This window comes from Palaemon carinicauda, chromosome 16, assembly GCF_036898095.1.
Source record: "Palaemon carinicauda isolate YSFRI2023 chromosome 16, ASM3689809v2, whole genome shotgun sequence".
Classification (NCBI taxonomy): Eukaryota; Metazoa; Arthropoda; class Malacostraca; order Decapoda; family Palaemonidae; genus Palaemon; species Palaemon carinicauda.
The window spans coordinates 6,357,987-6,385,076 of record NC_090740.1 but is presented as its reverse complement, the minus strand read 5'-3'; the positions used below and the strand labels follow the sequence as shown (position 1 = coordinate 6,385,076).

The 27,090-nt window shown below is 43.1% G+C and overlaps 1 protein-coding gene across 4 annotated transcripts in view; it reads left to right on the top strand.

Annotated features, from left to right (window-relative positions):
- The window catches only part of LOC137655650 (golgin subfamily A member 6-like protein 22), a 107,881-nt gene extending 89,078 nt beyond the window's left edge, over positions 1-18,803 (top strand). For 2 of the 4 annotated variants that reach the window (XM_068389588.1, XM_068389587.1), the window contains exons 4-5: positions 1,990-2,052; positions 16,175-18,803. In XM_068389588.1, coding sequence (XP_068245689.1) covers positions 1,990-2,052; positions 16,175-17,148 — 1,037 coding nt within the window. In that variant the 3' untranslated portion in view covers positions 17,149-18,803. The remainder of the gene's footprint in view (positions 1-1,989; positions 2,053-16,174) is intronic. The other 2 variants (XM_068389591.1, XM_068389590.1) reach the window with 1 other exon arrangement.
- Positions 18,804-27,090: the final 8,287 nt, after the last annotated feature.

Here is a 27,090-nt window from a genome sequence, read left to right as displayed (position 1 = left end):
AGTGACATCGACAAAAAGACCACCCACCCTTCAACAGGTGTTGTTATAACTTCATAAAGGCTGTAAGACCTCCTTCCTGAAGCATGTGGTTTCTCCAAGACAAATCTGTGAGATTTATTGTCATAAACTCGGGTTCTACCGTTTGATTGAGTCAGTCGCATCCCGTCATTGTACTTTGGGCACAACCACTTATCGTTTTCACGATAGGTTTCTGAAGTATTTTATTTTACCCTTACAGGGTTATCTCAAGCATTTAGTCCCAAAGGAGCAGTGTTAGCTTATGTATTTGAACGATAGCAGTTACCAACAATATGGACATCTTTACATTACGTTTACGAATGTTACAAATCCCGTCCACAGGGAACCAGACAACCTTGTCTGTGTATGAACGTTGGCTATCCCCTCCCACAAAGAGGAGAGGCAAACCATGGGAGGAAAAGATGTCTAGACACCTCAGACGCTTTTCAGCGCCAGTCTTCCAGGCGAAGTGTTCGCTCTTTTCTGTCTGATGTCGTGGAAGGGGGATCTCTCCATACGATGCCTTTACTCATACAAAGTTTGATATAACTTTTTCCCTGTCGGATCTGAACCTCCTCCTGGGAATGTGGTTCCGGTCTTTCAGTCCCTGAAGGCCCCTCTCTACGTGTCTTTATTCCAGGAAACAAATCGCTTCCTTACATGGAAGACGGCTTTTCTACTCACTTTGGCTCCGGCCAAGAGAGTTAGTGAGTTGTATGATCAATCTTCTGACATCTCCTACTCTAAGAGAACGACAAGCTCGCCCCCGTGTGTCAGTACTGTTGACCAGCACGGGGAAGGTCAAGAGGAGGGTCACAAGGTTTTCATTTCCCTCCTGGATTGGAAGGCTATTGAGTTTGCTCTCAATCCAGACCTTCCTCCATCCTATGACCCAGAGCTCATGACGTCAGTGGCGTTGCTTATGTCCCTGGCGTTCAAGAAACTACTCTGTGGCGCAGGTACTGCAAGCAGGTGTGTGGAAACTTCAATCGATCTTCACTGCCCACTACCTGCAAAGACCTAACCCACAGGAACGTGGATACCTTTTCCATCAGTCCTGTGGTTGTCTCGCAACAAATGGTCTAAACACCTCAAGCTCCTTGATGGACAAGTAGCAGAGGGTTGAGGGATGAGATTACCCAGGTTAGTCTGGGGTGAATGAATAAGCATGACTGGCTCCTTTCTTCCTTTCACCTTCTCCTCTTTGGGGAAAACAGCTCCGCAAACCTCAGCATAGCTGACCTCACCTCGCTGTGGGTAAAACTCATTTCCCTTGTGCCTCCTAAGTATAGAATGATACTCGTTGAGTCCCCAATACCTTATTGAGGGAGGGTATTGGGTAAATCTTAAAAACTCTAGGTTTTGTACTCAAGTTCCTATGTTAAAGACAAGCCACACTGTCAGTTTCACTCACAGACAAGCTTCTTCAGGCCGCTATCAGTGCATTACCTCATATCGGCACTTGATTTTAGCGAAGGTAGGGTTCCTTCTACTATCGATCACAGATCGAAATAGAGGGAACCCTGGGTCATGACCAAGGCCAGTTGGTGAGGACTTCCTCCATCCTAAGAGTAAGTCACCCCTATAAATAGTAGAGGGTTTGTATTTGCGCTGGAACAAATAACAAATTTGGAAGTAATTTGTATTTTTCCTAGCATACAAACCTGAAGATATTTATACAAATTGGCCCGCCACCCTGTCCAACGAGAAGTCCTGCCATATAGCAAAATGGTTATTCAGCCGAGAGGTGTGAGTGAGCTGGGTAGCCAGTCCCTCACTAAAAATTATCATGGCTGGTCTTTCAGGTACGACAAAAGTAATACCCCTATAAATAGCTTCCGGTTTGTATGCTAGGAAGAATACAAATTACTTCCAAATTTGTTATTTTCGAGTTATTCATATTTTATTTATTGATGTTTTCAATATTTTAGTGATTTTCCACAACTTCTCACAAACCTGAATTTTTTACAGAAGACAACCTTGTGTACTTCGCAGACCCCCCATTGAAAACCATTGAACTACAGAGTAACGACGGTGAGTACCCAAGTAGTGTAGTTACTAGTACAGTATTGTGTTTATTATGTTTGGAATATGCACTATACATATATTTCTTAGGTATTTTTATCACATATTTATCTGTTCCTACACAATACAAACTTTTGATCTTTAATAGGAGTATAACTTCAGCAAAGCTGGAATAGCTCCTTAAAATTTAAACAAGGTAGTACAGTGAGCCATCCTTATTCCGGGGTGTCGGGGGGTTAGATAACAGAGACAGGCGAATACTTGGTGGCCTAGGGTGGGTAAGCTCCTAACCTAACAACTCACTGCTCATTGCCTTTGCGCAATTGAATGATACAATTAAGTGACCTAATGTACTACCTGATTTCTATCTCAGTGTAAGTATTGTATTATGGTATGAACACATCTCAGCAAGTGTACAGTACAAGTACACTCATGTACGTAAGAGTAAGATTGAAAGACATGCACGTGGTTAGTGGTATTGCTAACGGTATGTCTGATCATTTTTTGGTGGAAGGAAAATTAGTTTTAGCAAAAGAGTGAGGGAATAGAGTGGGGGGGTATGTAAAAGGGAGCTAGGAGGGTACAAGAGTTAATAAAACCGGAGGTAAAAAGTGAATATCAAGAAAGGTTGAAAATGGCATATGACAGAGTTAAAGTAAGAGAAACTGGTAATTTAGAGGAGGAGTGGAAGTTAGTAAAAGAAAATGTTGTTGGGATTGCAAGTGATGTGTGTGGCAAGAAGTTTGTTGGAGGCAGCATGAGGAAAGGCAGTGAATGGTGGAGTGAAGGAGTGAAGGTAAAAGTGGAAGAGAAAAAGAGGGCATTTGAAGAATGGCTGCAGAGTAATAGTGTAGAGAAGTATGAAAGATATAGAGAGAAAAATGTGGAAGTAAACCGCGAGGTAACTGAGGCAAAGAGGGCGGCTGACCTGAGATGGGGTCAGGGATTGGGTCATTCATATGAAGAGAATAAGAAGTTTTGGAAAGACGTGAAGAGAGTTAGGAAGGCTGGTTCGAGAATTAAAGAGACAGTGAAAGATGGGAATGGAAGGTTGTTAAAAGGAGAGGAGGCAAGGAAAAGGTGGGTGGAATATCTTGAAAGTTTACCGAATGTTGAGGATAATAGGGAGGCAGATATAATTGCTGTTGCAGGTGTTGAGGTGCCAGTGATGGGAGATGAGAATGAGAGAGAGATTACAAGAGAGGACGGAGGAGAGCACTAGATGGAACGATAGTAGGAAAAGCACCTGGTATGGATGGTGTGAGAGCTGAGATGTTGACGGAAGGGGTTGTGACTGTACTTGAATGGTTGGTGAGATTGTTTGATATGTGTTTTGTGTTGTCAATGGTACCAGTAGATTGGGTTTATGCATGTATGCATGTATTGTACCGCTATATAAAGGTAAGGGAGATGTGCATGAGTGTTGTAATTCAAGGGGTATTAGTTTGTTGAGTGTGGTTGGAAAAGTGTATTGTAGAGTACTGATTAATAGGATTAAGGATAAAACAGAGAATGCAATCTTAGAAGTACAGGGGGATTTTAGGAGAGGTAGGGAATGTATGAATCAGATTTTTACAGGTAGGCAGATATGCGAGAAATATTTAGCAAAAGGTGAGAAGGTGTATGATGCGTTTATGGATCTGGAGAAAGCGTATGATAGAGTTGATAGGGAAGCGATGTGGAATGTGATGAGGTTATATGGAATTGGTAGAAGGATGTTGCAAGCAGTGAAAAGTTTTTACAAAGGTAGTAAAGCATGTGTTAGGATAGTAAATGAAGTGAGCGATTGGTTTCTTGTGAGAGTGGGGCTGAGACAGGAATGTGTGATGTCGCCATGGATGTTTAACTTGTATGTTAATGGAGTGGTGAGAGAGGTGAATGCTTAAGTGCTTGGATGAGGATTAAAACTGGTAGATGAGAATGATCATGAATGGGAGGTAAATCAGTTGTTGTTTGCAGATGATACTGTACTGGCTGCAGATGCACCTTACCTTATTGCCTTATTCTATGTTTGGGTTCCCCCAGGTCCCTCAGTGTGAGAAGAGAAGCTTGGTCGATTAGTGACAGAATTTGGAAGGGTATGTGAGAAAAGGAAGTTGAGAGTTAATGTGGGTAAGAGTAAGGTTATGAGATGTACGAGAAGGGAAGGTGGTGCGGGGTTGAATGATATGTTGAATGGAGAGTTACTTGAGGATGTGGATCAGTTTAAGTACTTGGGGTCTGTTGTTGCAGCAAATGGTGGAGTGGAAGGAGATGTACATCAGAGAGTGAATGAAGGATGCAAAGTGTTGGGGCAGTGAAGGGAGTGGTAAAGAATAGAGGGTTGGGCATGAATGTAAAGAGAGTTTTGTATGAGGAAGTGATTGTACCAACTGTGATGTATGGATCAGAGTTGTGGGGAATGAAAGTGGCAGAGAGACAGAAATTGAATGTTTGAAATTAAGTGTCTAAGGAGTATGGCTGGTGTATTTCGAGTAGATAGGGTTAGGAACGAAGTAGTGAGGGTGAGACCAGGTGTAAGAAATGAGTTAGCAGCTAGATTGGATATGAATGTGTTGAGAGAATGGAAAATGGTTGTCTGCTAAAGAAGGTGATGAATGCAAGAGTTGATGGGAGAAGTACAAGAGGAAGGCCAAGGTTTGGGTGGATGGATGGAGTGAAGAAAGCTCTGGGTGACAAGAGGATAGATGTGAGAGAGGTAAGAGAGTGTGCTAGAAATGGAAATAAATGGCGAGTGATTGTGACGCAGTGCCGGTAGGCCCTGCTGCTTCCTCCGGTCACCTTGGATGACTGCGGAGGTAGCAGCAGTAGGGGATTCAGCGTTATGAAGCTTCATTTGTGGTGGATAACGGGGGAGGGTGGGCTGTGGCACCCTAACAGTACCAGCCGAACTCGGTTGAGTCCCTCGTCAGGCTGGGAGAAAGGTAGAGAGGAAAGGTCTCCTTTTTTTTTATTTGTTTGATGTCGGCTACACCCAAAATAGGGGAAAGTGCCTTGGTATATGTATGAATGTATTTCGTATACAGTACTGTACAGTAGTTAATATAGCAATAACACTAGAGTACTGTACTACAAAATGAATACACTTAACAAAATAAAAATTAAAGTAAGAGTATCAGTACAACACTACAGTACTAACCATTTACGTATGAAGCTCTGAGCCGTTGACTGTTTGGACCGTGGTTAGCGTAATGTACATATCACATTTTATACCCAAATCACTATAAGCACATCGGATATGTAGAGGTTTTTTACATTAATTTTTTCTACATCAAAACGTGATTCTGCACATAAAGGACCAAAGCTGGAGATGGACACGCTAGGAGAGACTATGCAAGACTGAGGCTGAGTGAGTGAGAGATAGGATGTTGTGCTGTGTGAAGAGGGAACTTATAAGAATAATGCTGGGTGCAAAGGAGCACAGTCGGTTTGAAATTATCGGGCTACAGGAGTACTTATTGCGAAACTGCAAAAACATTCTTTTATACAGTACTTTATAAGGGATACAGTTCTCTGTATCACGAATGATTGAATACACAAAGATAGAACTCGCAAAGACTGAGGGCTGACATAGTCGGGCCTCCTTATTCGTGGTGGTTGGATAACCGAGATAGGCGCGAAAAATGAGAATCCACGGATACTTGATGTGAAACCGCGAATACGTGATTTTTTTAACTTCAAGGGCAAAATGCCTTTCAGACTTAGTCCGCCTCAATTTTTGCACATTCCCTCACTAAAACTGTATGAAGACAGTTCAGTAGAGAATAGTTTTTAGTCTAGTAAAGCCATATAGTTGTATTTTGACAAAACAAGGTGATGGTGGTAGTGTGTGTAGATTTGTTCTGTGGGCTGTGGGTCGATAATTGCCCGCTAGCCCAATATGCTCTGATATTCCTTGTTAAGATTTTATCCAAAAATCATCAATGCTCATGAGTAAAGGTGCATATCAGGAGTGCCGCTACTTCCCTAATATTTTGTAGAGATCTTTCTTGAGAAAGTTTCTAGCAGCAACTCAAGGGCATACTAAGTAGATGTTTGTAAAATATCTTGGAAAGCCAATTGATAATACTGTACTGTATTTTTAATTACCGTACTTGAGTAAATAATCTGGAATCCCGTATATCAAACTGTAATTTATACGGTTTATCAATGTAAGCCAGACAGGTTTGTAACTGTAACCTCATTGTATTGCTTGTACTAAAATTTATCCCTCGCCTTCCTTCAATTGCGTCCCACCTCTAATAGAGTGTGGGAGTCAGCAATATGAACATTGGGGAGATTCTCAGAAATAATTCAAATTTTAAGAAAAAAAATTTATTTCTATCTTCCCCTCCTCCCCACTGACTCATAGTATCAAGAGGAGGGGTAATATTGACTTCAAAACTCAAAGCTCTATTTCCCAAGGTGACACATTTACAAGAAGCAAAAGAAAATGGGAAAATTTTGAAATCTTTAGGTGGATGGAACACTTGAAGTCACGAATAGGAGATACGAAGGGAATAATTTGATTGATATACCTGAAGCTAATGAAGACTTTGATGGGCCCATGTGTGTTTGAAATTGAAGCTGTCATTAAAAAACTCAGGAGATGGGAAGCCCCTGGTTATGATAGAATCACGGCTGAGATGATACTGGCTGAAAATGAAGTGATCCCCAGAATACTCACAAGATTTATTTTCTAGAATGAAAAGGCAAAACCTAATGAATGGGAATTAGGAGTGTTGGTGAAAATGACAAAAAAGGAATACCTGACTGATTGCAATAATTACAGAGCATCACACTTACGTCAGTTGTCTTGCAAATATATAGCATGCTTATTCTAAAGAGACTAGAGAGATGAAAGGCAGAATTTAGAAAAGGTAGAAGTTGTACTGACCAAATTTTCTTGTTGAGACTTGTTGTACAGCAAACATAGAATATAGAAATCCTCTTATGAAAAAGCCTTTTTGTTCCATAACCGGAATACAAACCACGCTATTTAATAGGGGTATTACTTTCGGTGTAGCTGAAATGATGAGCCATTAATTTTTAACGAGTGTTTACTACCCACACTGCTACTTAGGGGGGGTAGGGGAGGGTAGCTTGCTAACCCCCACCCCCTCTCACACCTGTGCGTGAACTCACTTTGCTCTCGGCTCGGATGGTAGTCGGATGTGTCCACTTTCATCCTTCCCGTCATTTGGCAGCCATTTAATGCTTTTTTGCTTTTTTTTTCTAGTTTTGTGTGTGAAGTTGGCCTCTGCGAATATGCGCACCTGCCCTGGGTTTCCCGACCGCCCCTGTGGAACATTTATGTCGGCGGTCGAGGCCGATCCTCACGCCCTTTGCCCTTCCTGTAGGGGCCAACGGTGTGATAGCAATAATAGGTGTAGGGAGTGGTCTGCTTCCCAGTGGGAGAGGTTTTCGCGACGACGGAAGAAGTCCAAACCGGATATTTCTCCTTCGAAGGTTTCTTTGAAAGGAGAAAAACCCAAGGTCTCTTCTTCCGTTGCCCAAACCTCCTCCGAAGCTCCCACTCGATCAGTCTCTTTCGAGAGACCGTCGAGTGGTAGCGTAGACCGATGTACTGTTTACCAAACTCCGTTGCTTCCCCTAGTGAAGCAGCTCCACCTCTCCTCCCGGGGGAAGATATGTCACTAATCCCCCTTTTTCAGCTTGGGGCTTGAGGGGTCACCCTCCAAGGAGGTTTTACTTGACTACATCCGATTGGGTGCCACTGTCAAGCAATCGCCATCACCAACAGAGGTTGATCCTCTGTCTCTTATCGACGTTGTGGTGTCAGAGGTATCCAATGCGGTATCACCCATCACCTCTGCCTCTTCAAACCCTACGGTAGCTGACGGCTTAGTTTCTCCCGTTCCTGTTCAACCATCGAGGGAGAAACTAAGTCCAACAGTCTCTCCTGCTAGTGTTTCTTCCCCTCGGGGGAGTTCACTTCGGAGGACTGCAGAAGGTCAGCTCGCTGACCCTACGTCCCCCAGAGGGCGCATTCATCACAAGGCTCGCCTTCCTCTTCGCCAGAGAGGCCTTCCTTCACCTGCGGTAAGGAGGCGCCTCTTCGGTTCAACATCTTCGATGCAGTCTCCCGCAGAGGAGCCTCGACATCGATCACCGATCACTGTTCCTGCATTGGTCCTGGACCTTTCTGCAGATCGTTCGCGATCTCCTTCAGTGAAAGGTCGTCCTTTTAAAGGACACTATGACCTTCCACCCGACAGACCTGCCATCACCGTTCTTATATAAACCTAGCAAGGTTTCATCTGAGCACGCTAAGGCGCTCCAACCAGATACGTGCTATGCGCCAACGAAACCTGACGAGCGCTTTAAAGTAGTTTGTCAGGCCCTGTCAACAAACCCTAACACAGGCCATCAAGGGCGTATGCGCCAACACGCACATACATCCCAACAGGAGCCCAGCTCTTCTACGCGCTATGCACGCACTCGTGCACATACGCTCCCACGTTCTCCTGTGCACCAGGCCTTGCCTGAGCTTAAGCATACGCGCCAACCCTCACCTGCGCGGCAGCGCTCTCTGGTGCTCTCCTGCGCGCCAGCGCTCACGCCCAGCAGTTATTTCTCCTGTGCACCCACGATCTACTGATCTGAGCGCTACTGGGAAGTCAACTAGAGTGACTTCTCCTACGTTCCAGCGCTCACCATCGCCCGCACCCATCCGCGAGGATACGCGCGCGCCCCGCGCACACTCGCCCATCCTCTTACGGATTCACGCTCACATTCTGACGCGTGCCCACAAGCAGCACAGGCTTCAACTGCGGGCCCGCGCACGCGCCCTACGACTGGTACAGGCACGCGCGAAATCTCGCCCGCGCGCCCGCCCGCTCACTCAACGCCTTGATCCTGCGAGCGTGAATACTCTCCCGCGCGCGCGTGTGCGCCAACAGTCTCCCGCACGCGCTCCTATGCGCCCACAGTCTCCCGCAAGCGCTCCTATGCGCCCACAGTCTCCCGCACGTGCTCCTGTGCGCCATCAGTCTCCCACGCGCACATCCGCAGTCTCCCGCACGAGCACCATTACTCCCCCTCGCGTTAGTGTCAATATCCTCCCGCGCGCGAAACTGCTGAACTACGAATGGCAAGGTCGCCATCGCCTCATTCCCCTCCCCGCAAGCGCATACCAGCGCGCATTGTGAGAGAAGGGAAACATCTAGAGGGGTCCAGGATCCCAAAGCCTTTTCAGGCGAACCCACCAATGATGAGAACTCCTCCCAGGGATCCTTCCATCCCTGTCCCTTCAAGGGGTATGCCTGACAGTGCGTCTGTCAGTCAACAGCCCTGGTTCGGTGCACTGATCAGAGCCGTAACACAGGCGTTCAAGCCTGTCTTCTCTGAATTGGGGCACAGATCCTTAACTGCTTCTACCCATTTGAAGAGGAAAAGATGAGTTCCAGATGCGGTAACTTCTCCAAGGGCAAAACTGACTCCACGCAAGCCTTCGAGGCAGGTTCTTTCTTTCCCCCAGACTGTCTCTCCTTCCCTTTCGGACAAAGATTTTCCGTCCTCAGGGGAATCACGCGAGGAGAGACTTAACCCCATCGCACCAATGAGGGAAACCTCTCCTCGCGTCGAGATGTCTTCTCACGTGGTGACTGAAAGGAACATGCCATCCTCATCAATGTTGGAGTCCTACATCCTTCCCAGGAAGGAATCTAAGGACTCTTAAAACATTACCGAAGTCCTCTACTAGGACTAGGATGGAGCCAGCTAGCCACTCGGAGAACGTCCGCGACTCACCCCAAGAAGAGCCTTTGGGGACAGGAGACTTTGCTGCAAGTCCTACATCAGGAGGAGACCAGCAAGAGTCAGAACATGCGTTTTGGCAAGTTCTGACTCTAATGAAGGCTCTCAATGGGTTTTCCTACCCAGAGATCCCTCCTCGAGAGGGCAAGGACACGGTCTTGGACCATGTCTTTGGTACTTAGAAACCCTCCAAGACCAGTGCAGCACTGCCCTGGTCTTAGGGGGTCAAGAGTACCAGGGACAAGATCTCTACAGCTCTCCGAGATGTCCTCCTCCAACCGTTCCAGTGCCACCAACAAGCTTCTTCCACCTCCTCGCATACAGCAGAGGAGGTACTTTGAGATCCTTAAGGAGCCTTGTTTAGCTCTTCCTCTTTACCACTCGCTGGAAGAGCTTACCAGGGGAGTCCCTCTTGAGAGAGACTCCAACCGGCAGGTCTCATTCTCGGCAACTGAGATCCTTAACCAGGAGAAAGTTGCGAAGTGTGCTATGCAATCAACATCTGGTTGGGGACCTTGGGTATCCTGATACGTTCTGAGGATTTCTCCAAAGAACGTACCAGGAAAGCTATGGAGACCTTTCTTCTCTCAGGTACTCGCACGATCGAGTTTCTGGCACACCAAGTCTCAAACTTGTGGGCAAATACCATTCTGAAACGTCGGGATGCAGTAGCTGAGAGATTTCATCAGAAGGTCCCCAGCACCGAGATCAATAGGCTCAGACATTCCTCTCTAGAGGGATCCATCTTGTTTGAGCCTAAGGATGTGGAACAGGCTGCTTAGAGGTGGAGGAAGTCTCATCAAGATTCCCTCCTTCATAGGGCTTTAACATCTAAACCCTATAAGCCTCCAGCACCACAGCAGTCCCGTCCAGTCAAGACCGCTAAAACGACGACAGCAGCAAAGACCGTGGTGTCTAAGCCCTTTCCTGTCAAAGAAAGGAAAGACAAAAAGTCCTCCAGGAGAGGCAAGAATCCTAGAGGTAGCAGCCGAGGCCGCAAACGCTAGGATAGGCAGTCCCCCTGCATGTCCACCAGTGGGGGAATGCCTACAAAGTTGCTCAAACAGGTGGAAGCAACTCGGGGCCGATTCCTGGACAATCTCCATGATCAGTCTAGGATATCACATCCCGTTCATAACATCTCTACCTCCCCTGACAACGAATCCAGTGTCATTGAGCTCCCTTGCTATGGGATCGGCAAGGGGGCAAGCCCTTCAGGCAGAAGTCCAGACCCTGTTGAAGAAGGGCGCTCTCCAAGAGGACCTCGACGGATCCCCAGGTTTCTTCAGTCGACTCTTTCTTGTAAAGAAGGCGTCTGGAGACTGGAGACCAGTCATCGACCTATCAGCTCTAAACAAGTTTGTCAAACAAACTCCGTTCAGCATGGAGACGGCGGACACGGTCAGACTAGCAGTAAGACCTTAAGACTTCATGTGCACTCTGGACCTAAAGGACGCGTACTTCCAGATCCCAGTCCATCCGTCTTCAAGGAAGTACTTAAGATTCAGCCTAGACAACAGAAAGTACCTGTTCAAGGTGCTGTGCTTCGGTCTCTCCACAGCACCACAAGTCCTCACCAGTGTTTTCACCCTAATATCATCTTGGGCACACAGGATTGGCATCCGTCTCCTCCGTTATCTGGACGACTGGTTAATCCTAGCAGACTCGGTGTCATCCCTTCTTCAACACCGAGACAAACTTCTGAGACTTTGCCAAGATGTGGGGATCACGGTAAATCTCGAGAAGTCCTCACTGCTTCCCACTCAAAGACTGGTATACCTAGGCATGATTATAGACACCAATCTCCATAAAGCCTTCCCATCAGACGACAGGATAGCAAGGCTGAGGAAGGTCGCAAGGCCTTTTCTCAGATGAGAAGAACTTCCAGCCCAATCGTGGTTACGTCTCCTCGGTCACCTTTCATCGCTGGCTTGTCTAGTTCCCAACAGTCACCTCAGGATGAGATCCCTCCAGTGGCGACTCAACTCCTGGTGGAATCAAGGGTACGATTCCCTGGACATCCAGATCCCCATGGGACCTGCGGAACTGACGGATCTCCAAGGGTGGGTGGCAGACGAGAACCAACGAAAAGGAGTGGATCTTCTCGTCCTCCCCCCGGATTTGATGCTGTTTTCGGACGCTTCAGAGAAAGGGTGGGGGGCCCACGTGCTGCACCACACGACCTCAGGCCTCTGGTCAGAGTCAGAAAAGTACCTCCATATAAATCTCCTAGAGATGAAGGCTGTCTTTCTGGCCCTTCAACAGTTCCAACAGTACCTGGCAAGTCACATTGTGGTGGTGATGAGCGACAACACCACAGTAGTGGCCTACATCAAACAAGGAGGTACTTTTTCGCAGCAACTATCCCATCTAGCAGTAGAGATACTGAGATGGGCCGAAGTCCGCTCGATACCACTATCGGCACGCTTCATTCCGGGCAAAAGGAATGTGCTTGCCGACAATCTGAGCAGAGCGTCTCAGATAGTGAGTACCGAGTGGTCTTTGGATCATCTAGTAGCCAACAAAGTCCTGACTTTGTGGAGTTCTCCGACTGGATCTTTTCGCAACGGCCCTGAACTTCAGGCTCCCGCTGTACTGCTCCCAGTCCCAGACCCCAAGGCTCTCTGGCAAGATGCTTTCTAACAACGGTGGGACAACATTGACATTTACGCCTTTCCCCCGTTCTGTCTGATGAGGAGGGTACTCAACAAGACCAGAACATCGGTCAATCTTTCAATGACCCTCATAGCTCCGCTATGGCATCACGCAGAATGGTTCCCGGACCTTCTGCAACTCCTAACGGAGCTACCAAGAGAACTCCCTCCACGACACAATCTACTCAAACAACCACATGCCAACATCTTCCACAAAGCCGTAGGTTCACTACGACTTCACGCCTGGAGACTATCCAGCATCTCCTCTCTGAGAGAGGATTTTCACAACAAGTTGCGATCAGGATGTCTGGACACCTGCAAAGTCTTCAGCAGCAGTCTATCAGGCAAAGTGGAAAGTTTTCTGTGGTTGGTGTCGTGGAAGGGGTATCTCTCCACTCGATACCACTATTCCAATAATAGTGGAGTTCCTCGTGTATATGCGGGAAGAAATGCGCCTTTCAGTCTCGGCAGTGAAAGGCTATCGCTCAGCCTTAAGTCTAGCCTTCAGGCTGAAAGGAATGGACATTTCTTCATCGCCAGAACTTTCTCTACTCATACGTAGTTATAAACTTACCTGCCCTCAGTCGGAAGTGAGACCTCCCCCATGGGACGTGGTTCGAGTTCTCAGGTCTCTTAAGAGACCTCCATATGATCCATTACGCCAGGCATCAGATCACCACCTACCCTGGAAGACGGTATTCCTGCTAGCTTTGGCCTCGGCTAAGCGAGTCAGCGAACTTCATGGTCTTTCGTATGACATCGCCCATTCAAGGGGATGGGGGGGGAGGTAACATTCAGCTTCGTCCCTGAGTTTATTGCTAAGACTCAGAATCCTGGAGTGGCGGATCCTCGATTCGACTCCTTCCGGATTTCTGTCTCCGTTCTGTAACAGATGACCCAGACCATCTCTTACTATGCCCAGTAAGGAGCTTGAGGCTGTACCTCAAAAGAACAGCTGCAGCCCGTCCTCATGTACCAGCTCTATTCGTCAGCACAGGAAGGACCAAGAGGAGGGTTACCAAGACCATCTCTGCATGGATTCGTAGGGTCATTGACCTGGCCTTGAATCCAGACCCTCCTCCATCACGTCGCCCTAGAGCACATGATGTCAGGGGCATAGCTACGTCCCTGGGCTTCAAAAGAAATTTTTCAGTGACGCAGATTCTTCAAGCTGGGGCGTGGAAACGTCAAACAACATTCACATCCCACTACCTGCAAGACGTGACCCACAGGAGACTCGATACGTTCGCTATCGGCCCTGTGGTGGCTGCACAACAGCTGTTTTAAAACCTCAAGCTCCTTATTGGACAAGTAGCAGAAGGTTTAGGGCATTGTTACCCAGTTTTAGTCTGCATGAATGAAAAGGTTTGACTGGCCCTTATTCTTTTCTTCATAGGGGAAGGCAGCATCCTGGGTTCTCTGCATAGCTGACCTCAAACCAATGCAGGTAAACCATGCTCCCTTGTGTTCTTAGCATTAAGATTAATACTGTTATGTCCCCATACCCTAACGAGGTGGTATTGGGAGAGTCCTAGTCTACAAGTTTCCATCTAAAGAACTTCAGAACAACTTCCTAGGACCAGTCACACTTCTTCATACCTTCACACACAGCTTGCGTAGACCGCAGTCCTTGCGTAGCAAGGTTCTAGCGAGGTGCAGAGACTCCTTATTTCTTGGGTGCTTACACACTCAAATAACGAGCCCTTGGGCAAAGCCAAAAGCCAGACTGGCTGGGACGTCCACCCTTCCTAATGGGTGAGTCACCCCTATTAAATAGTGTGGTTTGTATTCCAGTTACGGAACAAATGACAAATTCATAGATACAGTACAGTAATTTTTATTCTTCCTAACTATACAAACCTTAGCTTTTTAATCAAACTTGCCCGCCAGCCCTATCCCCCTTGAAGTCCTACCTCCAAGCAAAGTGAGCTCAAGCACAGGTGTGTAAGAGGGTGGGGGGGGGGGGTAGCAAGCTACCCTCCCCTACCCCCGCTAACTAGCGGTGTGGGTAGTAAACCCTCGTTAAAAATTAATTGCTCGTCATTTCAGCAACGCCAAAAGTAATACCCCTATTAAATAACTAAGGTTTGTATAGTTAGGAAAAATACAAATTATCTGCGAATTTGTCATGATAGTGTGCACTGTCCAATTTTGTAGAGATTCCTATGTTATTATGGAATTCCTCTTAAGTATGTAAATTTGATTAAGTCTGTTCATGAGCATAGCAAGTGCAAAGTTAATATTAGTAGAGTCCTATCAAAAGAATTTCCAGTGAACAGTGGAGTACTCCAAGGGAATGTGTTGTCACCTATGTTGTTTATCCTCATGGATTTTGTAATGTGTAGAACAGTAGGAGATGGTGGAGAAGGATTGGACTGGATTGGTAATAGGAACTTATCTGATCTAAAGTATGCTGATAACACTCTCATTAGCAGAACTCCACAGGATTTGCAATGCTTGCTTACCAGAATACATGAAATATCACAGGAGGTTGGGCTCAAGAAAAATAGAATAAAGACAGAGATGATGAGAAGGGGAATATACAATGGAAGATGAAATGACATTGGAAAGAGAAAGAATTAATGTAGAATCATTTAAGTATGTAGGAACTATGATCTCCAATCAATACATTGTCATTAGAATTGGAGTTTAGTGAAAGATTAAAAAAAGCAAACCAGACATTGGCTAGGTTAGGTAAAATATGGAAATCAATTTGCCTGACATTACATTTAAAGATCAGGCTATATATCAGGTTAGTGAGGTCTGTGTTACTCTATGGACATGAGTTGTGGTAGGACAATGAAACAATCTCCAACAGATTTAGTAGATTTGAGACCAAAGCCCACCGAAGAATATTGGGAGTTAAAGGGCCAGACAGGATTAGAAATGAAACTATAAGAGATTACTTGAGTGTCATATGTGGATGAGATCTTGCATGCCCTGAGAGAGACTAGTTCACCAAACATTTAACTGAGCTCCAGTGGGAGATGATGAGTTGACAAGTATTGAATTAAAAGCTCAAGTTAGAGACGACTGGCGAAATCTAACGTAGGCCCTTTGCATCTATGGGCGTAGGAGGAGATGATGATGATGATGATGAAGAAGTTTATTAAACCGGGCTTCTTGAGAAGAATCAATATGAACATCACGTGTTTAAAGGCCATTCATGAATGGCAGAGGCAAGGGACAGTGACATTGCCCCAGCCAGCAGGTCAATGCCCTAGAGACTGATGATATATACGTATGATCAGCGCCCAAGCCCCCTCGCCCCCCTAGCAAGGACCTGGGAAGGCCAGGCAATGGCTGCTGATGACTCAGCAGGTAGACATATAGGCTCCCTCAAACCCCCCATCCTTAGCTCACAAGGATAGGATGGTGAGGTTACAGCAACCAAAGGAACTAGTGAGTTTGAAGGGGACTTGAACCCCAGTCGTAGGATCACTAGTCAGGGACGTTACCACATAGACCATAAGAAATGTCATTAAAATTCTAACATTTTCAATAAAAAGCAATAATTCTAAATTTTTAACCAAATTCATATGGTCTGCCATGAGTTGTCCTAATTTTTATCAAAGAAATTTAATTTTCGAATTCAAATTGGATTACAGTATGCATTGAATCTACTGTACTCTTCTTCACATAACTTTGTTAGTTTTCACAAAAAAAAAAAAAAAATACCGGTATATGTTTTATTGATTTAATACTTGTCTTCATTTCAGATAACTATTTGAGTTTTGTCAAACTCTCGGGAAGTTCTGAAAACACTGTAGTTTGTGAAGTCCTATCAAGTGTCCATGAGGATACAAGTCATTCAACCAATGGTCAACCTGAAAACACCAATGAACTACTGGAAAGTGGGAAAGACACAGGGAATGGAAAACGCAAACATCTTGAAAGTGAAAAAGATACAAAGGAAGAGAAGAAAAATTGCAAAGGTCTGAAAAGTGAGGAAGATAAAAAGAAAGGAAAAGGCAAAGGTAGGGAAAGGGAGGAAGATGAAAAGAAAATGGGAAAAAAAAGCAAGGAAGAGAAAGATGAAGATAAACGAATATACGCCATAGAGTACCGGAAGAATATGAAGGAGTATAAGCAAAACCTTGAGAACAAAAATACAGAGCTTGAGAACGAAATGATACTGAAGGATGAAAAAATAGCTGAGCTTGAGAACATAATGACACTGAAGGATGAAAAAATAGCTGACCTCCAAAACAAACTTAGAAATTTTGAGAAACCAAACACACTCAATGATCAAATGATTAATGATCTTCAGGGCCAAGTTGTATATCCCGAAAATAAGATTACCTCACTAAATCTTCAAATTAAAAACCAAGAAGCGGAAAAGGCTCACAAAATATCTACTATGTCTCATAGTCATGTAGTTTCTGGAAATTATCCTAAAGTTTCACCCTCTCAGAATGTAATTAAGGAGAATGAGTTGAAGGAAATGATACATCAAGCTGAGGCCTTGGCGATGGACCCAGAAATATTCTTGAAGTTCATGAATGATTGGTTGGTAAAAAAGGGAATGTCAGAAATCAGACTAGGCAATGAAAGGTCAGGTTTTTTGCCAAGTCTTCGAGAAGAAGAAAGATCCTTTAAAACTCGCATCATTAAGACTTATCGAAAGATAATGTATGATAAAAGATACTTTGAACAAATTAGACAAGACTGTGAGTTCATTGGCCTAGAATAGATCATATCTTTGAATAATTAGTGCATTCATTGGCCTTAATATTTAGTCTATATATCCAGTGTTTGTTACCTAACTCTTCTCCAGATTTCTTCTTCAGATGAAGCACAACGTTTAAAAAAGCCAGTAAAGCATCCACAAGTACTAAAAGAAAAAATTCCTAGTCCTTAGAACTGGATTCTGTTTGATGCAACCAGATGAATAAATAAATATTGTAAAGTATATTATTGTCTCCTTAGGCTAGCATGGAAACAAAATGCATAAGTAAGCCACCAAAAATAATTCAAGATATTTAAATTAAATGTTAATTTTATGTACTTTACATACATGGTACTCTTGTGTTTTTTAATTGTTTTTTGAATCGCATTTTAATTCATTTACTTGTACCTGCTTGTTGATTAAATTCAGAGCTATGAGGAGGATCCTAAATACTATTTAAGAAATTCTTCTATTGCTTTTATTTTGATGAATCTTTCCACTAGATCACACTGCTTACATCTACTAAGCTTTTTACATTTAATTAAAAAAAAAGATACATAGCCTCCCCAGAAGAGATTATGTAAAATAAAAATTTTGCTTTCACATATATAAGCACTGTGACCCTGAGTTGAGTCAAAGAATATAACAGATTTTATTATAAAATTCTATTTTTTTTTTCTTCCCAAAAAGACAGTTTCCCACTCAGACATATAATGACATTGGTTATGTGTCAATGAAAAACTGGCAGAAGCGATGGTGTGCTTCCCTATGGGAAAATTAGAGATTGTAGAATTTTTGCCTTTGTATTTCCAGTCTGAAAGAAAGACCAAAATTTTAAGTTATGTAAAGTATACAGCACCCTATTACACCAATAATTTTAAAGGGTAATAGTGTGATATGTCACTCAGGTGGGGATATTTTGAGGCATTGTTTAAAGTATAATAATGAACAGCAGATATTTCTTCTGATAGGAAAATCTCTGAAGTTTTAACCCTTTTACCCCCAGGCTATTTGGAAATTTCCAACCCTTAACCCCCAAGGGGTTATTTTTTCCCAGCACATTTTGCAGTATATTTTTTTAAATTGCTCTAACAGCCTTAGATTTTGTCATAGAGAGGTCAGGTTGGTCTCATTCTCTTGGAAAATGCCTGAATTTTCTCAGAAAATTATCAAAAATATTGAAAAAAAAAAAAATTTATAGCATTTTTTTGCGTCCATGGGGGTAAAGGGATGGCTTTTGTGAAACGTACCAGTACGTCCTTTTGGGGGTAAAAGGGTTAAGGGACGAGGCAGATGTCAATACATTTGTTAGGTCTTTTAAAAGTCATGGTGTCAGTAGTTAGTTACAATTTAATTTTTAAAAAAGATTTCACCAATTCTTAAGGGATATTTATTGTTATAAAGTAATTCATGTGAAGGAAAGGTGCGTAGTGAATGCTTTATGAAGAAAGATTATTAGAAAAGTACTTTAAGTATTTTGTAACCCATGTTAATAAGTATGCTGTACAGTACAGTATACATATGATTGTTAAATGACTCAAAGTCACTAAACTTGTTATGCCAATTGGTACATCATATTTTCATTGACCCATTTCCAATTTTATTAAGTCTTAGCAATTTTAGGTGTGCAATATTTTCAATTGCAAAACATTTTTTATAAAGTATTTTGCAATAAATTTAAAGTATAGAATTGGTATTTTTTTCCTTTTATCTATGTTATATTATATTTTTGAAGATTTCTGCTTATCTTTACATGCCATTACAAATATTTAAATGTCCTATAGGCTGGAACTACAAAATACTCCTGCCTGTAGATCCTTGAATTTAATGCTCCAATTATTCAACACTGTAATGTTTAAGTACTTCAGGCTGCAGCCTCTATTGTACCACATTTATTTCATAAAATTCTGACATTTTCTTTTCCACATTTGTCTGTTCAATGATTGCTGCACAGTTGGTGAAGGAAAACAAAGTATAATATTCATTAAAACAAATTAGTGAGTTTCTCAAGACTTTTGCTTTAGTTTTCAAAAAGCAAAGAACTTTATGAAATGTTTCAAAAATGGTTTAACCTTTTCTATATGAGGCATTGTAGCTATTTCAAGGAATTTTCCTTCGAAATTCCTTTTCTCAGTACTTTTGAAGTGCAAGCTTCTTGATGATAGTCTCATAATCCAATTGAATCACCAGATGGCAAAGTCACTGTGGTTTATCCACAAACCCAGCCACTGAGGGAAGCCAAGCCAGCCTCAACTTGGTGCCGGTCCCAAGCTCTGGTAAATGAGGAGGGTTGGCGGCAGGAAAGGCATCCAGCCCTGAAAAATTAGCCAAAACCATTATGGCCAGTGAAGATGGTCGACTACCTTATATCAAAGGGATTAACCGGTGGTGAAGTGAGGGACAGAGGTAAGATGGAGAACACTGGCCAGAAACATCGACCCCACATAAAAGTGGGAAAAGATGCAGTCAAAGAAGAAGAAGAACTGTGGTTTACCCACAATGCTTCTCTCAGCCAAGCAATAAAATATGTGCTCTCTACTTCGCTTCCAGGATTTATGATTTCCTATATCGTATCTGGTTTGTTGATTGGTAATTACCTGATATCACTACAGGTACTGTATATACACTGAACCTTCTTAAATTATGTTGTGTCTGCTGTAACAACACTTGATAGTATAAAGCCCAAGTAGACCTGCGTTCCTTGTGCATTACATGCTACGTTTGAGATTGTTCAGTTAAATATAGGTCTAGAGAATTTGAGAATCTTACCGTACTGGTCTGTCATTTGTTCCTACACACAGAAACTTTTTGTCTTTTAAGATAAGGATAATCTTTAGCAAGGTAATTAACAACAGGTAGTAAGGCCAGACGAGCAGCTCCACACACATGTCAAAGACTCTTCTCTGTATTATTTGGTGGCAATGAGCATAGATGTACTGTTGTGTCCTATCTAAGGCTGTTCAATCTTTATCTCAAACATCTTGGTATGAATGGTTGATTTTGACTTTGTTAAAAATGAAAAGAAGCAGAAATTCTCCTCCGATGATAGAATAGACTCTGCATTTGTCTATGGCTACATCATTAATAGATCCACACTTAGTCTGTGCCTTAGGGATATGATTGTTCGCGATTATCCCCATATGCCGAGTGTAGGTCATGGCCTACTATTAGGGCAAGCACATTTTTTGAGAAAGAATGCGAAGTCTTCTCTCGTATCATTCTTGGCAAGACTGTTAAGCACGTTGCGCTCCTCATTGGGTTCCCAGTTACTGAAACTTCCAAGTATACCCACCTGGCTTGGTTCCAGGGATTATGCTTTAGGAGCCAAGAGAACTTGGATCCGTATCAAGGATTTTTTTCAGTGTGAGGTGATGTCACGTTCCAACGTGTGCTGAAAGCTCTTCTATGCAGAATGTTATCAACAAGTAACCCCAGGAAGGCCCGGTTGGTGGCTTGATTACTCCGGTAGGCAGGCTCGCCGGATGTGCACTACTCTTGCACTCATGCCTTTGACCAGGTGTTGCTGGAACTCTTGTGCTGTCTGGTGGAGAGCAGTGATTTTTTTTTTTTTATCACACCAGGCAGTAAACTACTTGTCCAACTGGGGTTTGAGAGAGAGCTGCTCTGGTACCCCAGTTATCAAAACTAGTTAGTTTACAGGTATGTAGCACTGGCACTTAGGAATGTATCGGTGCAGATGTCTGCATCCATTTTACTGGGGAAACACATTCAGTCCTCAGTGGAGACCTATTCTGCAGGACTCCCTGAACCACCTCACTAAATTTCCAAGAGCTCTGGCTCTTCAAGAAAGGCCATTGTAGTTGTTTTATTCATCAAATATTTTTACCAAACTATGTTTTTTATTTTGCCTCCCATTTGCATGTTTTCCATAATTCTGTCTTCTTTAGCAGGGATGGTGAATTGAGGAAGGTGTTCACCTGTGTGACTTCCCTTATAATTACCACGCTGCTGTTTTTGAGACACCAAACCTGATGGCGTGTTTGTTTCTGGTGGTCCATAGTAACCTCAAAGCCCACATCACCATGCCTACCGTATTTGTGGGAAAGAAAGCTGCCTTGACCTTCTCTATATCCTAATCAGGACCACCTTGCTATTCCAAGCTGTTTTTCAAACGTGGCGCTTATCAAAGGTTTACGCTGACGTTGCGTCAAGCTCGTGTTTTCACACGCTTGTAACTCGAACGTCAGGCAAGTATGGTTTTTAACTACAAAGACAAAATTTTAGGTCACATTTGTTTTCTGAATTCCCATTGTTTGTAAATGGTTCTACGTTGTTGCTCAGAAAGGTGTTGGATGATTGATTATTGCAGAAACAGCACATTTTTATTTGCTAAATTCTAACTTCTATCACAACTTTTATAACTACTGTGTCATACATATCTGTTCTTACACACATTCTGAACATTTGCTTTATTCATCAGACATAAACTGAAATAGTCTACGGCAACTCGTTCTTCATTGTTGGTTCATTTCTCAGATTTTTAATTTTAATTACTTGTCCTCGCAAGTCAAAAGAAACGGACAGAACTAAGTACAGTATGCATTTAAATCCTCTAATTTTTACCACGTTGCCAAATAGCACCTTGTAACAATCGATTCCTTGCTTGTCACGATTTTCCCAAAACACACAATTCTCTAAGAGTTGGAAAAGAAAGACATAATTCAGACTTTTGAGTCAAAGTAATAAATTTCTACCTCATACCGGGATCGAACCCTAGCCCTTCAAATGAAGGGCCATGTCCCTTCCAACCATGCCACCTTGAGTTTCTCAGGTGTAAGCATTTGGTTAAAGAAACTATTTCTATTCAGTTTCTTCATTTATTCTATCATTACAACACTTTCGACAAAAACTATGTCTGTATCAAGTGATTACTGATTAACCTAAATTTACAATTCCTTTTTTGAGCTCAAGCCATGTCGTCCTGATGGAAGGTTCCTTTAGGCAGCTTCCTAGGGGATATTTGGCTACAGTGATACTCCCGTAGAATTGACCATAGGTCTCCAGAATTCTAACTGCTGACGCGAGTATCCTTAAAATTTTTCTTAAGGATATCACATAATATCAGGGGACGTATTTCTTGATAAGACACATGGCAATCTTCACCCCGAATAGATTTTACTCTTTGAGGGGGAAAATTGGCGAAATGAAGGGGAGCCGTTATCAAGGTTACCCGGTGGATCCCCTCCCAGTACTACTACGGCGTATTATTCCTTTAAAAAGTAGCATTTAAGCACACTGTTCTCCCACGCTTCTCTCGGTGTTGTTACTTATTTCAAGGAATATTATCATGCAATCTCCAACATCTTCATCCTCTGGAAAGTTGAGTATTTAATCTTTCCTGTGTATAATTTTTAGCTCCCTTCTCACAGTTAAATAAACATAATTTAGGTGTGTTAAGTGGAGCACTGCCATCCCCGGAGGCGGCCATTTTAAGACCGCTGTCGCACGCCATAAATGCTTTATTTAGTTAGTAGTGTGACGTTCCCGGTATTAGCTATAAAGAAATTCTAGCTAGTTAGGCAAAATTATACTAGTGAAGATAGCATTACACATTTAATATTTCCTCTTCCGAATAAACGTTTCTATCGTATACGATAGGGCCTTGTTGGTATCAACGTAGCCGAGATCCCCACTCGAGTTAGGCTAGCCTAACTCGTTTTATTATACTTTAGTAACGTTATCCCCCGTTTAACCTCTAGTATCGTTTTTATTAATTAGGTCGGAGATATATATATATATCCTAGGATTACTAGTACTGTAGAATTCCATACGCTTCTCTTTTAGAGAAATGAGGATAAACCCTTCTTCCAGTCAGCCGCCCCCTCTCCTCCTACCTAGGATTCAGGCTACAGAAGACAAAATATGCCTTCACAGCCATGCCCTTCGGACTAAACATAGCCCCAAGGATATTCACAGACGTCCAACAGCTGCACTTAGAAGGCATTCAGGTAGCGTCATACCTGGAAAACTGGCTGGTGTGGGCAGCATCCAAGACAGCTTCTCTGCAGCCAGCCACAAAGGTGATTCAGTTCCTAGAACACCTGGGCTTCAAGATCAACCACAAGAAGTCTCGCCTTTCTCCAGCTCAGGAGTTTCAATGGTTAGGAATCCATTGGAACTTGCTGTCACATCGCCTCTCCATTCCACCGAAGAAGAGGAGAGAGATAGCGGGATCTGTCAAGGGACTACTGAAACTCAAGAAGATTTCAAGAGGCCAACAGGAAAGAGTATTGAGCTCTCTCCAGTTTGCAGCAGTGACAGACCCAGTGCTAAAAGCACAACTTAAAGATGCGTCAGGAGTCTGGAGAAGATAGGCATCAAGCGCTCGAAGAGATCAACAAAGATTGACACCGACCCTACTGTGAACGCTCCTAAGGCCGTGGTCAAAGGTCAAGAGCCTAACAGGGACAATTCCCTTACAACCACCTCAACCTTCAGTGATAATTCACACAGATGCCTCACCGGAAGGATGGGGAGGCCATTCCAATCAAAAGAAAGTTCAAGGGAATTGGTCGCTCCAGTTCAAGACCTTTCACATCAACATCCTGGAAGCTATGGCAGTCTTCCTAACGTTGAAGAAACTATCCCCTCGCAGATCAGCCCACATCAGACTGCTCTTGGACAGCGAGGTAATAGTGAAATGTCTGAACCGACAAGGCTCGAGATTACCTCACATCAACCACATGATGTTAGCCATCTTTCGCCTGGCAAGGAGGAAGAGATGGCACTTAGCAGTTCACCTGCTAGGGTTCCGCAATGTGACGGCGAATGCTCTATCCAGGCAAAAGCCGATAGAGACAGAATGGTCTCTAGACGCAGACTCATTCTCCTTCATCTTGGAAAAAGTCCCGGAACTGCAGATCGACCACTTCGCAACGAGCAACAAGAAACTACCTCGATATGTAGCCCCTTACAAGTACCCTCAGGCAGAAGCGATGGACGCCATTTCCCTCGATTGGAACAGATGGAATCACATCTATCTGTTCCCACCAACCAACCTCCTGCTGAAAGTCCTCAACAAGCTGAGATCCTTCAGAGGAACAGCAGCAGTAGTGTCCCCAAATGGCCCATAAGCAATTGGTACCCTCTAGTTCTAGAACTGAAACTGAAACTGTTCCCTCTACCGAACCCAGTTCTATCCCAACTGGTTCAGAAGTCGACTGTCTACGCTTCATCCTTGAGACCCAAAAACCTACATCTCATGATTTTCTCACTTTAGCAGCCAAGAAAAGGTTTGGGATCTCAAAAGACAAAATCAACTTTATAGAAGAATACAAGTGAAAGTCAACTAGAAGACGATACGAATCGTCTTGGAAGAAGTGGGTTTCCATCGTGAAAACAATGAAACCGACAGAAATTTCAATAGATTTCTGCCTCTCCTTCTTCATCTACCTTCATGAACAAGGCCTGGCTTCCACCACAATAACTGTGTGTAAGTCAGCTTTGACTAGACCTCCTCTTTATGCCTTTCAGGTGGACCTTTCAAGTGCAATCTTCAATAAGATTCCGAAAGCATGTGCTAGACTCAAACCAGCAACCCCTCCAAAGCCCATATCATGGTCTTTGGATAAAGTCATGCACTATGCTTCGAATTTGAACAATGATGATTGTACCCTAAAGGATCTAACACAAAAAGTGATATTCCTGTTCGCTATAGCCTCAGGGGCTAGAGTTAGTGAAATAAAGGCCTTATTCAGGAACGAAGGCCATATTCAGTTCACAGAAGAGGGAGAACTGAACCTTTTTCCCGATCCTACCTTTCTCGCAAAAAACGAGCTGCCCACCAAAAGGTGGGGTCCTTGGAGGATCTGCCCTCTGAAGGAAGATGTATCTATGTCCAGTAGAGTGTCTTAAGGTCTATCTTCGAAGAATTTCAGACTTCAAGGAGGGACAGCTCTTCCGAGGCAAAACCTCAGGATCAAACCTATCTCTAAAACAACTGAGGGCAAAGCTCACCTACTTTATTCGCAGAGCGGATCCTGACAGTACACCCGCAGGTCATGATCCTAGAAAAGTTGCTTCTTCGTTGAACTTCTTTCAACTCATGGACTTTGATAGACTCCGCTCATATACGGGTTGGAAATCATCCAGAGTCTTCTATAAACATTATGCGAAGCAAGTGCACGAGATATAACACTTTGTGGTGACGGCAGGTAGTGTTATAAAACCTGTCGTCTAGTGCTGCGATGAACAGTGGACTGTTTTGGGACTTAACAGTATATTGGGTGAACAGGTATTAGCACCTCCGAGTGTAATACCTTTTAGGAAAAATCACTAGGGTGATTTATGGACTGTTCTATATAGGTGCAGAATCTAACCAATAACACCAGTGCCGTGTGAACATCTGTACACAGTGTTGAAACATATCCAACATCTAAGTGAAATCAAACAGTTTAATTTCACAAAATTGAGTGGCTTTTATCAATGAACTAATATATGTATATTCTTCCCTTACAAGTTATAAAATATATATATATATATATATATATATATATATATATATATATATATATATATATATATATATATATATATATATATATATATATACCAAGATGTTCAAATATGTAGGCTAGATTCTTTCTAATGATACATTTCAAATTGTTTTTATATTTTGTCTATAAAAATAAAAAGCTATATAAATGTATCTGTGTCTTATTCGCCCTTAAAAGTACGATTAAAATTTTCCAGAGCCTTTTATTTTTCTAAAAATAAAATCTTGTAGGTAAGATCTCTGAAAGAACAACCTGGTAATCTCTACAAGTTCCCTCTTGTTCCAACAGAAATACAAACTTTGAAGCCTTATAGTCAAAGTCAACAATTTCCTTGCAGGGGGCAGGAAGCGCTAAGGCAGTTCCAAACTTAGTGGATATGACAAGTAACGGTAATGTCATATACAGTATATAAGGTCTAGGAGACCATATAAGGAACTCATTCAAAGTGAAGGCACTTATACAAACCCGCAGATATAGTACTTTCAAGTAATTCTCTGGTAAACTTCCATCAGGACGACATGACTGAGCTCAAAAAACGGATTTTGAGCAAAGAGAAAAATCTATTTTTGGGTGATGTGGCCATGTCGTCCTGATGGACCCTGCCTTCTTTCAAGAGAAGTAAAACAACTATGTAATGACAGACCCCACCCGAAACTACTCTATCTGTGACTATTCCTGCTTAAATGCAACAAGGAATAATATGCCGAAGTAGTAGGCTACTGGGAGGGGATCCACCAGGTAACCTTGATAACGGCTCCCCTTCAATTCTCCACTCTTCCCCCTCAGAGTGAAAACTCTATTTGGGGTGAAGATTACCGTGTCATATCAAGAAATACGTCCCCTGATATTATGCGATATCCTTAAGAAAAGTTTTAAGGATACAGTGAACCCTCGCTACTTCGCGGTTCGACCATCGCGGATTCACCACTTCGCGGATTTTTTCCATAACCCATATATATACAGTAATATATATATATATATGTATGCATGTATTTATGTATATATGTAGGTATGTATGTGTATACATATAAATATATATATATATATATATATATATACACACACACACACACACACACACACATATATATATATATATATATATTTTGGGCTCAAGCCATGTCGTCCTGATGGAAGTTCCTTAAAGGCAGCTTCCTAGGGTATATTACAACTACGGCGATATTCCCAGAGAATTTACCTTCAGGTACCCAGAATTCTAACTCCTGGAGCGAGTATCCCTAAAAAAGACCTTAGGGATATCGTAAATATCAGTGGACGTATTCTTGACACGCCTCATAGCAATCTATACCCCGAATAGAGTTAACACTTCGTAGGGGTAAAATGGCAAGAAAACGAAAACGATAAGAAAGGGGGGGAGCCGTTCATAAGGCATCCCTCCTCCCCGTTTCGAAAGCGTGCCCTGCGCCGCTCACGGCGCCATCTGTATTCC